We start from the raw sequence: 12,840 nt of genomic DNA, 5'->3' as shown, positions 1-12,840 counted from the left end.
TCTAGTTTGTATATCCATGTACTAATCCCTTATTCTTTATTTTCAAAAGTATCTAACATGTAAACATCAATTTTGACTATTTGAGACTCTCTAGTCTATACATCCATGTACTAATCCCCAAAGGAAAACTAGCTGAGATCACAGGTGCCCAACACCATGCCCGGCTAATTTTTGTATTTTTTTTTTTTAGTTGAGATGGGGTTTCACCATGTTGGCCAGGCTGGTCTTGAACTCCCAACTTTCAGTGATCTGCCTGTCTTGGCTTCCTAAAGTGCTGGGATTACAGGCATGAGCCACCGTGCCCAGCGAGGAAACCTATTTTAATTACAAACAAGAAGACACTGACCTAGCTGGTCAAGTTACATATAAGATACACACTATCCCACTTCAGCACAAAAAAATTTCTTTAATTATATATTTGGGCAAGATAAGAATCTTCCAGAATACACTAGTACTTTCAAAGGAAGAACAGATGAAGTGACCTTGTGATATGATTAAATCTCAAGTATATGTTTTGGCCTCCTAATTGAAATATAAATGCGTGGCTGAACAAATTGTTTTTTATTTTCTCTCTGACTCCTTTAAAACAAGTATCTGCCAGGCGCGGTGGCTCATGCCTGTAATCCCAGCACTTTGGGAGGCTGAGGCAGGTGGATCATGAGGTCAGGAGACCCAGATCATCCTGGCTAACACAGTGAAACCCCAACTCTACTAAAAGTACAAAAAATTAGCCGGGCATGGTAGCAGGCGCCTGTAGTCCCACCTACTCAGGAGGCTGAGGCAGGAGAATGGAGTGAACCCAGGAGGCAGAGCTTGCAGTGAGCTGAGATCACGCCACTGCACTCCAGCCTGGGCAACAGTGCAAGGCTCCGTCTCAAAAAAAAAAAAAAAAACAAACAAACAAGTATCAAACAAATAAATTATGTGATATTTACACACACAAAAAAACAGTAAGGGAGGAATTATGTGCTTTGATAGAAAGATCTCAAAAATAATGTTAAAGACAAAATCCAGATGGAGAACTGTACTTTTGTGTTTGAAAAGAAAGATGGTTGTGCATATTAGAATATACACAAAACATTTCCAGAAGGCTACACAAGTAGTTATATCGTGGAAAGAGGGTACCTAGAGTTGAAGATGAAGGTATGAGAGAAAATGAACACTTTTCAATTTATTCTGTTATACACTACCTGGGTATTCTACTATATGCAAATATTATTTATACAATTAAAAAATTAACTGATATATTTTTAAAATGAAGGAGATGCATTTTTGTGTTAAAATAAAATACATGAAAACAGAGCTCTGCTTTGGACAAAGGATTGGAGGAAACAGAAGTTGACCAAGGCTGCCAGGGTACCCGGATAGAAAGTATGTGGGGCCAGATTCCAATTCTAGCAGTCTAGTTACATATGGCAGAATGAATTCATTTGGTTCCTTTTTTTCTGGTTGTTTTCTGAGACAGAGTCTCACTCTGTTTTCCAGGCTGGAGTGCAGTGGTGCCACCTGGGCTCACTGCAACCTCTGCCTCCCAGGTTCAAGTGATTCTCGTGCCTTAGCCTCCCAGCAGCCAGGACTACGGACGTGCACCACCACGCCTGGCTGATTTTTTGTATTTTTAGTAGAGGTGGGGTTTCACCATGTTGGCTAGGCTGGTCTCAAACTTATGGCCTCAAGGGATCCACCTGCCTCGGCCTCCCAAAGTGCTGGGATTACAGGCGTGAGCCACTGTGCCCGGCCTCTGCTATGTGAATTCTAAAAGAGCTGTAACACTCAAAAATCAGGTTTTAAAACGAACTCAACGAATAGAAAAGTAGTGTATCAAATATAACAAAGTTAACAGCTAACATCCTACACATGGTTCTAAGATACAAAAATGTACAAGTACATAGCTGGGCACAGTGGTGCATGCCTACATTCCCTGCTACTTGGGAGGCTGAGGTGGTAGGACTGCTTGAGCCTAGTTCGAGGCCGGCCTGGACAACATAGTGAGACCCCTGTCTTTATGAAAAACTTTTAAAAGTTAGCTGGGTGTGGTGGCATGTCACAGGTGCATGCCATCATATCCAGCTAATTTTGGGAGGCTGAGGCAAGTGGATTTCTTGAGCCCAGGAGTTTGAGGCTGCAGTGAGCTATGACCACACCACTGCACTCCAGCCTGGGTGACAGACAGAGTAGGATCCCATCTCTGAAAAGAGAAAGAAAAGAAAAAGAAAATGTACAAGTTACAGGATGGCCAAGACATGGCTTAGCAGGAGCTGGTACGATGATGACTTACTGATTTTATTTATGAATAGTTCCACATGTGTGACACTATGGTCACCCTTTTGTATTCTACAAAATCCAGGTGCCATTCTTAGAGACAACAAATTACCTGAATCATTTGCAAGGAGAAAAATAAGGTGATAAGGTAATGTAATCTTTCATAAATGGCTGAAGAATTTGGAATTCAGAATCTGAGGCCACAATACTGGTAAGGGTGAAGAAGGATTTAATTTAATTATATGATAGTCTCTGAACAGAACTGTAACCAATGGGTAAAAGACACCAGGACTCAGTCCCCATTAATCACCTGAATAAGAAAAAGAAATCTATAGCTATCAGAGCTGCACAGGATAGAATGAACTGCCTTGAAATGCAGTGAATTCCCCTTCATTATAGGCATTTCAGCATACGTTGAATGGCAAATATTGGAAGGATGATTATCTTTCAGGTGACTTCCTAGTGTCTATGCACAGAATTTGTGAAGTGTTTCTCATTTCCACCAACAGCAGATGATCTTTCCTTTAAAACCTGACAGTATTGCCTTTACAACTTTTAGAGCTTTCAGCTTATTAAAGCATACTCTGATTACTTGTACGTATTATTGCTTCCTTCTAAAATATAAGTACCACATATTCTTACCATTATAGATGGTAAACAACAAACATTTGTTGAATAAGAATAATGATGGCATATCAGATATTAGGATGTTTTACATTCATTATTTCAAAATGGTTCAATAAATAATAAGATAGAAATCTGCTATTAGTAGAAAAGAACTTCGTATGATTTTATTTTACAAAAATAAAATCAAAGTTGATTTAACTTAGATATGGCCTTATTTATTTATTTGGTTTTGAGACAAGGTCTCACTGTGTTACCCGGGTTGGAGTGCAGTAGCATGATTACGGTTCACTGAAGCCTTAACCTCCCAGGCTCAAGTAATCCTTTCACCCCATCCTCCAGAGTAGCTAAGACTATTTATTTCTTTTTGTAGAGACAGGATCTCCCTGTGTTGCCCGAACTGGTCTCAAACTCCTAGACTCAAGTGATCCTCCTGCCCTTGGCCTCCTAAAACGCTGAGATTACAGGTGAGAACCACTGCACCCAGAGATATGGCATTATTTTTAAGTTTAAAAGCTAAAGACCATAAAATCCTCACTGGGTCAATTAATGGACACCTCTGGCTACTGCAAAGCATTTATTTAGGCTACACTAAGTTTAAAAAAAATTTTTTTTTAATTTATTTTGAGATAGAGTCTCACTCTGTCACCAAGGCTGGAGTACAGTGACACAATCTCGGCTCACTGCAGTCTCCACCTCCCATGTTCAAGCTATTCTCCCATCTCAGCCTCCCGAGCAGCTGGGATTACAGGGGCACGCCACCACACCTGGCTGATTTTTGCATTTTTAGTAGAAATAGGATTTCATCATGTTGCCCAGGCTGGTCTCAAACTCCTGACTTCATGTGATCCACCCACCTCGGCCTGCCAAAGTGCTGGGATTACAGGCATGAGCCACTATGCCCGGCCACTAAGTTATTTTTAAAAGAGACTTAATAATGAGCAACAATCAATAAAGTAACACTGGATTAAAATAAGAAACAACTGTGATACCAGGGTATCTGCATCAGAGCCTTTAGGGCAGGTACACTTTAAGCTAAGTTCAAGGAAAAAAATAAGACATCAAGACACAGCTAATAAACTTACCTCGATCTCTGCCAGTTGAGAGACATTTGAATATTACCATCCTCAGATCTAGTCCTTCTTTAAGCCAGATCTTATCCATAATCTTTATCATCTGTAAAGCTAACATATCTTGCCGAAGATCTTCACCAACCTTGATATCAAGGAAACAAAACAAAACTTGTACATCTCCAAAAGACTTAACAGATTACATGCTATGAAAGCTGTAATCCCAGCACTTTGGGAGGCCAAAGTGGGCAGACCACTTGAGGTCAGGAGTTCGAGATCAGCCTGGCCGACATGATGGAAACTCCGCCTCTACTAAAAACACAAAAACTAGGTGGGCATGGTTGCACACACCGATGAGAAAAACAGAACTGCCTTTTTATCTTTCTGCAGCATTCTAGGGAAAGATACTTAACCTCTTCATATCTCAGTTCCCTGAACGGTACACTTTGAAAGTTTTAGTTTTATGGTATGTGAATTATACTCAATTACTTAATTAATTAATTTATTTATTTATTGAGACTGAGTCTTGCTCTTTCACCTAGGCTGGAGTGCAGAGGGGTGTTCTCGGCTCACTGCAACCTCCCCCTCCTAGGTTCAAGTGATTCTCCTGCCTCAGCCTCCTGAGTAGCTGGGATTATAGGCGCCTGCCACCATGCCTGGCTAATTTTTGTATTTTTAGTAGAGATGGGATTTCACCATGTTGGCCAGGCTGGTCTCGAACTTCTGACCTCAGGTGATCTGCCCATGTCGGCCTCCCAAAGTGCTGGGATTACAGGTGTGAACCACTGCAACTGGCCTATATTCAATTTTCTAAAAAGGCAACATGGAGAATCTGTGGGATAATGAAATGCTCTATATTTTGACTGTATCAATGCCAATATCCTGATAGTGATACTGCACTACAGTTATACAAGATGTTACTATGAGGAAGAGTACACAGGATTCCTCTGTACAGTTTGTTACAATTGCCTATGAATCTATAATTATCTCAAAATGAAAAGTTTACTTAAAAAAATTAACCCTCCCAAAATGAATTACTTTTTAACTAAAACCTGAACAAGTTTTCATTTTCTTTTTTAAACTGGATAAAATAATTTAAAAACACATAATAATGAATACATTCTGAGACTAGCCAAGAAAATTATGGAAAAGAATAAGGAGAATTTGCCTTAAAAAATATTAAAACTTGACTGGGCGCGGTGGCTAATGCCTGTAATCCCAGCACTTTGGGAGGCCGAGGCGAGCAGATCACCTGAGGTCAGGAGTTCGAGACCAGCCTGGCCAACATGGTGAAACCCCGTCTGTACTGAAAATACAAAAAATTAGTTGGATGTGGTGGCACATGTCTGTAATCTCAGCTACTTGGGAGGCTGAGGCAGGAGAAGTGCATGAACTCGGGAGGTGAAGGTTGCGGTGAGCTGAGATCGCGCCATTGCACTCTAGCCCGGGCAACAAGAGCAAACTCCATCTCAAAAAAAAAAAAAAAAAAAATTACATTAAAAAAATAAAACTTAACACATACAATTCTTGTATTCAAAACAGATGTTACTGGTTTAGAAAAAGGCATCTACATGGATAAAACAAAATATAGAGTTCAAAACCAGATCTGAGTACAAAGGAATTTATTATATATATCAAAGGTGGTTCAGTGGAAGCAATCTTTATGAACCTCCACATGTCCAACTCACTGAATTAACTAAAATTCTTCGTCCTTTCTTCAAACTATACAAATCATGATCAAAACACGTAAAATTTTTGGCCGGGCATGATGGCTCACACCTGTAATTCCAGCACTCTGGGAGGCTGAGGTGGGTGGATCACCTGAGGTCAGGAGTTTCAGACCAGCCTGGCCAATATGGTGAAACCCCGTCTCTACTAAAATATACAAAAATTAGCCGGCCATGGTGGCAGGTGCCTGTAATCTCAGCTACTTGGGAGGCTGAGGCAGGAGAATCACTTGAACCCAGGATGTGGAGGTTGCAGTAAGCCGAGATTGCACCACTGCACTCCAGCCTGAGTGTCAGAGCAAGACTGTATAAAAATAAATAAATAAAAGAATTAAAAAATATATTAAATAAAATCACCTTCGCAATTTTGGGAAAGTAATTTGATAAAAAAATTTCTAAATTGCCATTAAAAAATAGTAACATTATTTACTCACCTTAAACATGACATTAATTTCTTCTCCCATAGGGTCAGCATTCACCATTGTGACTTTTAGGGGGACAGCATTAGAACTGAAGAAAGAACACGACTGCAAATACAACATGTTAAGCATTAGAAAGATAAATAAAAATGGATTTAGATTTCTTTTTTTGTCCTACGCATTTCCCCTTTCACTTCTTCCTTTGTGTCTTCTTTTTAGATTTATTTTTTATTTTTATTTCTGTTAGAGACAGCGTTTTGCTTTGTTACCCAGGCTGGAATGCAGTGATGCAACCATAGCTTCCCGCAACCTCTAACTCCTGGGCTCAAGCTATCCTCCTGCCTCAGCCTCCTGAGTAGATGGGACTACAGGCCCAGCTAAACACTTGTTCCTTTGAATTGCAGCAAATGAAGTAACACATGAGAATTGCTCTTTCATTTTATTTTTTTTTTGAGATAGAGTTTGCTCTTGTTGCCTGGGCTGGAGTGCAGTGGTGCAATCTCAGCTCACTGCCTCCCAGGTTCAAGGTCGAACCTCTGCCTCCTGGCTTCAAGCAATTCTTCTGCCTCAGCCTCCCGAGTAGCTGGGATTACAGGTGCCCGCCACTATGCCTGGCTAATTTAGAATTGCTTTTCTAGACTCTCTGGAAGATAACAGATATGTAAAAATACTTTTTGAAACTTAAACATAGCATATCTGACTAAAACATCTTCTTGGTAGGCAGAGAAGCAAAAACTTGAGACACAAACTTTTAAAGTTTGAGCTTTGTAAATGTCTTAATCCATCAACAGAACACAACATCTTGTGATATCCTTTTCCTTCTTCTAAATCACTGTGATCTTAGATGAGACCTCCATTCTTCTGTTTATGGTACTATTTTAATTAATTATCCATGGAAGTATTCATAAAAACTAAAAATTTTATTAGCAATGATCAAATCTTACTTTTAAAATGAAACTGACGAAAAAGCTGATTTAAGACAGTGAGACTGGCCGGGCATGGTGGCTCATGCCTGTAATCCCCGCACTTTGGAGGCCAAGGCGGGTGGATCATCTGAGGTCAGGAGTTCAAGACCAGCCTGGCCAACATGGCAAAACCTCGTCTCTACTAAACATACAAAAATTAGCCAGGCATGGTGGCAGGTACCTGTAATCCCAGCTACTCGGGAGGCTGGGGCAGCAGAATTGTTTCAACCTGGGAGGCGGAGGTTGCAGTGAGCTGAGATCGTGCCATTGCATTCCAGCCTGGGTGACAGAGCAAGACTCCGTCTCAAAAAAAAAAAAAAAAGGCCGGGCATGTTGGCTCATGCCTGTAATCTCAGCCCTTTGGGAGGCCAAGGCAGGCGAATCACGAGGTCAGGAGTTCGAGACCAGCCTAGTCAAGAAAGTGAAACCTCATCTCTACTAAAAATACAAAAATTAGCTGGGCATGGTGGCGTGTGCCTGTGGTCCCAGCTACTCAGGAGGCTGAGGCAGGAGAATTGCTTGAACCCGGGAGGTGGAGGTTGCAGTGAGCCGAGATCGCACCACTGCACTCCAGCTTGGGCAACAGAGTGAGACACTGTCTCAACAAAAAAAAAAAGACGGTGAGACCAATTTAAAAAAATGAAGCCCAAGGCAGTAAATAACTGTATACTTTTTTTTTTTCCCCCAATGGTGGTTAGGTAAAAAATATGCTAAGATAAATATGGATATGGATCCTAATCACAACCATCCACGCTTATAACCAACCTATGCAGGTTTTACCTTCATTTGCCTTAAGCATACCTGCCCATTTGCCTTCTTCCTATTATTTTCAAATGTAATATGAACTTATAAGTATTGTATGTGTCACCTTAATATTTAATTCTTTTGCCACTAGACTTGGCTTGAGAGGGAGACGGCATTTATTTTTCTGAAAAAAGGACTGTACTCGTTCCATACTTCTTTGGAGAACAACCTATAGAAAGAGATGTGATACTGTAAGTACATAATGCAAATGAAGATCTATTTTTCAGACAAGTTATGCTGTGGATATAATTCATAAAATGCCCAGTTGTCAAATGGTCAAAAAAAGGTTGTTACTAAAGAGAGAGTTAATTTTTACTATAAAACTAGAATGGCCAAAGGCTATAAATATAGCGAGCAAAGGTACATTTGGCCAACCAATGTATACAAAAATGTTAAAGCTCACTAATAGTCAAAGAAATAGAAACCAAACAAAAATGAGCGCAATTTTTCACCTATCAAATGAAAATTTAAAACAAAATCCTGTGTTAGAAAAAAATTTCATAATTTATTGGTAGGGAGAGAGGTGTACACAGGTGTAGCTTCTTTTGTAGAGCAATGTAACAACTATTATAACTAAAAATATATGTTGCTCTTGACTCAGCTATTTCACCTGTAGGAATTTTCTGAAAGAAAAACTAGCAAAGAAGTAAAAATGTACACACCAACCAAAGTTCGTCGCAGTATTGTTTAGTAAAGAGAAAATAGGTAAACAATGTATATAGAGGTAATAGTTTATAATTAAGATTGTATGTAATACTTCCCCAAATTAATCTATAGTTCTTATCAAAATTCCAACTGCCTTTTTGCAGCAATGGATACATGGTTCCTAAAATTAATATGAAATTGCAAGTGTCCCCTGAATAGCCAAAATAATAATGAAAAAGAACAAAGTAGGAGGACTCACATTGTCCAATTCCAAAACTTACTATAAAACTATGGTAATTAAAAAAAGTATACGCTGGGTGGATGGCTCACACCTGTAATCCTAGGACTTTGGGAGGCCAAAATAGGAGGACTGCTTGACCCCAGGAGTTCAAGACCAGCCTGGGCAACATGGCAAAACCCTGTCCCTACAAGAAAAAAAAAAAAAAAAGCCAGCAAACACCTGTGATCCCAGCTACTTGGGAGGCTGAAGCGGGAAAATCACTTGAGCCCAGGAGGTTGAGGCTGTCGTGAATAGTGATCACACCACTGCACTCCAGCCTGGGCAACAGAGACCTTGTCTCAAGGAAAAAGGGGAAAAAAAAAAACCAACAAAATATAGCATATGGATAGACATATAGATGAATGAAATAGAATTGAGAGTCTAGAAATAAACCCATATATGTGGTCAACTTTTTTTTTTATTTAAAAGATTTTAACGGAACACTTCGTGAATTTGCATGTAATCCTTGTGTAAAGGCCATGCTAATCTTCTCTGTCTCATTCCAATTTTAGTGTATGTGTTGCCGAAGCAAGCACAGGGTCAACTGATTTTTGACATGTATGCCAAAACCATTCAAGAGGAAGGAGGGGGTCTCTTTAACAAATGGTGCTAAGACAACTGGATAACCTCATTCAAAAGAATAAAGTTGGGCCTCTACTTCATACCACATACCAAAATTAACTCAAAATGGACCAAAAATCTAACCATAAGAGCTAAAACTAGAAAAGCTTAGAAAAAAACACAGGTGAACATCTTTATGGCATTAGATTTGATGATGGATTCTTAGATATGACACTAAAACCATGAGCCACAAAAGAAAAAAACAGATAAAATGGACTTCATTAAAGTTAAACATTTCTGTATTAATATATTAAAGGACACTATTAAGGAAGTAAAAAGACAACTGCAGAATGAAAAAAATATTTGCAAATAGTGTATGTGATAAAGGTCTAGTATCCGAAATATATAAATAACGCTTACAACTCAACAACAAAAAGACAGTCTAATTTAAAATGGACAAAGGACTTTGAATAGATATTTCTCCAAAGAAGAAATACGAATGGCCAACAAACATATGAGAATGTGCTCAATATCATTAGTCACTAGGGAAATTCAAATCAAAACCACAACGAAACACTGCTTCACACCCACTAGAATGGCTATAAACAAAAACCAGGAAAAAAAACAATGTTGGTGAAGATGTGGTGAAACTGGAACCCTTCTATATTGCTGGTGGGAATGTAAAATGATATAGCTGCTACAGACAATAATTCTAATGATTCCCCAAAAAATTAAGTAGAGAACTACCACATGACCTAGCTATGCCATTCTTAAGTGAAAACAATTGTTTAAACAAAAATTTATACGTGAATATTCATAGCAGTATTATTCTTTTTTTTTTTTTTGAGACGGAGTCTCGCTCTGTCGCCTAGGCCGGAGTGCAGTGGCGCAATCTCGGCTCACTGCAAGCTCCGCCTGCTGGGTTCACGCCATTCTCCTGCCTCAGCCTCCCGAGTAGCTGGGACTACAGGTGCCCGCCACCATGCCTGGCTAATTTTTTGTATTTTAAGTAGAGATGGGGTTTCACCTTGTTAACCAGGATGGTCTTGATCTCCTGACCTCGTGATCTGCCTGCCTGGGCCTCCCAAAGTGCTGAGATTACAGGTGTGAGCCACCGTGCCCAGCCAGCAGTATTATTATTAATAGTCAAAAAGTGGAAACAACCCAAATGTCCACCAACTGATGAATGTTTAAACAAAATGTGGTATATCCACACAATGGAATATTATTCAACCAAAAACGGCATGTAGTAAACATGCTGGAACATAGATGAACTCTGAAAACTTCATGCTAAGTGAAAGAAACTAGATAGAAAAGGCCATGAAGTGTCCAGAATATTCATATAGAGGTATAGATGTATCCATATTGACAGAAAACAGTTTAGCAGCTGGGAGGGGAAAATGGGGACATGCTTTCTTTCTGGTGTGATGAAAATACTGTGGACTTTGATAATGGAGATAAAGGAATTCAAGAAAACAATTTTCATCAGAAAGGAATAAATAAGCATGGAAATAAATAAGCATGGGCAAATCACTGATTTTAACAGGTTGTGAAATACGTTCCTATATATTTTAAACAATCTTTGAATTTATCTGCCCCAAATAGCATGGGTATAGTTAGAGTTCTACTGGGAGTCTACCAATAAAGAGTAGCAACTTAATCAGTCAGCACCATAAAGATCCTTCCTTTAACATTGACACATTTATATTACCTTTTATGGGTACATACCTGTCTGGCTGATCCACTTGCCTGCCTTACTTTTTCTGCTACTCCTCCTAAAAGCTGTACAAGTTTCGTCTGTTTTAGAAGTTCTTCTCTAAGTCGTTTTCCTCCTACTGACAGGAGAGCACCCAAAACATGTTCGTATCGGGTACTAAACTGTACATCATGCAGGGCATCTTTGAGAAGCCTAATACAGCAAAATATTTATGTTAGTCACTTCTAAGAACTAGGTGAACCTCTTGGAAAAATAAGTTCAATTTTTTTTTTTTTTTTTTGAGACCAGGTCTGGCTCTGTTGCCCAGGCTGGAGTCCAGTGGTGTGATCTTGCCTCACTGCAACCTCCACCTCCCAGGCTCAAGCAATCCTCCCACCTCAGCATCCCAACTAGCTGGGACTACAGGCACACACCACCATGTTCGGCTAATTTTTTTTGTGTGTTTGGTAGAGATGAGGTTTCACCATGTTGCTCAGGCTGATCTCAATCTGCTGAGATCAAGCGATCCACTAGCTTCAGCCTCCCAAAGTGCTGGGATTACAGGCATGAGCCATCACGCTTGGCCTCAATTTTTGATAACCAGAAATTTATTTTAAGCTACATAAGCAAGTCAAAACCCATTCATTATTATAGAGCTATAAGATACCAAATTTTTGCAATGAGGGTTTTCAAATTTTTGCATTAGAGGGTAAATTTAGCTCCTTTAAAAATAATAACTTCAATAAAATATCTGGTATCCACAATAAGTAGTGTGGCATGCCATTTAGACTTACAGAGTATGGCATTTCTATAAATTCTAGGAATGGAAATACTGTAATTAATAGAATTTAAATCTTACCAATATAAATTGTGTGCTATCTGGATATTTCCCAATGCCCTGGACAGAAGGAATTGCACTAATGGACTATTCAAGTAAATTTCGTATTTCAAAGCCTACACGTAAAAGAAAGTAAGAATTATTAGTGGTCTGTCCCCATGCTAAATTGTTCCAATAAAACTATCAAAAGAGAAACTATATAAAGCAAGTATTACTCTTACTGATGAAAGATGATACTTATAAAAATTAGATAGATGAAATAACCTATGCCAAATGAATAAATCAAGCACAAAAGTATAGAATAACATTCGTTAGCTATGTTCAACTCACCAGTAAAGAAAAATCAAGGAAAAGCTCAAGTCTGGTTTGTTCTAAAAAGTCTGAAAACTAAAAATACAGGTACCTGTATACAATATTCAAATGTGGCAGATGACAATAGTGGGAAAAAATTCACACTAAATCCAAATGCAATGCCCCTCAGTGTTCCCACACTACAAAACTACCTTTAACCTAAACAGAAGGGGGATCCCTTAGCAAGTTCCCATCAAAAACTAGAGTGAAAGTACAAAGGGAGGTAATCTAGTAAAAAAACTCACTTGTACAAACTGTGGAAGAAGATCTGTTAGCTCATCATCACTAATAGCCTCAATCCAGGTCACAGCTAGGGATCTTACTTCCTGATCAGCAAATCTAGAAGATTACCATAAAACCAAGATTGGACAGTGATTTCTTTCCAGTGAAGCTCTATTTCCTGAAAACACAATCTCAATCTGGTCCTGACAAAGAACACTAAGATATCTCTTTTATTCAAAAGCAATGTATGCCTTCTTTTTGTAAGAAGACAATCTTATTGTGCTATACAGATTCAATTTAGGGATTATTTAGGAGTCTTTTTTTTGGGGGGAGGATGGAGTCCCGCTCTGTCGCCCAGGCTGGAGTGCAGTGGCGT

General features: G+C 39.2%; 1 protein-coding gene across 2 annotated transcripts in view; it reads right to left on the bottom strand.

Moving 5' to 3' along the window:
* Positions 1-12,840, bottom strand: part of PIK3C2A (phosphatidylinositol-4-phosphate 3-kinase, catalytic subunit type 2 alpha) — a 129,732-nt gene that overhangs the window by 17,657 nt on the left and 99,235 nt on the right. For both annotated transcript variants that reach the window (XM_011992953.1, XM_011992954.1), the window contains 4 exons: positions 11,086-11,266; positions 7,936-8,040; positions 6,118-6,210; positions 3,972-4,101 (listed from right to left, as the gene is read on the bottom strand). In XM_011992953.1, the coding sequence (XP_011848343.1) occupies positions 3,972-4,101; positions 6,118-6,210; positions 7,936-8,040; positions 11,086-11,266 (509 nt within the window). The remainder of the gene's footprint in view (positions 1-3,971; positions 4,102-6,117; positions 6,211-7,935; positions 8,041-11,085; positions 11,267-12,840) is intronic.

This window comes from Mandrillus leucophaeus, unplaced genomic scaffold (genome assembly GCF_000951045.1).
Source record: "Mandrillus leucophaeus isolate KB7577 unplaced genomic scaffold, Mleu.le_1.0 Scaffold420, whole genome shotgun sequence".
NCBI lineage: Eukaryota > Metazoa > Chordata > Mammalia > Primates > Cercopithecidae > Mandrillus > Mandrillus leucophaeus.
The sequence above is the reverse complement of the archived record's forward strand: the minus strand, read 5'-3'. Positions and strand labels throughout refer to the sequence as shown.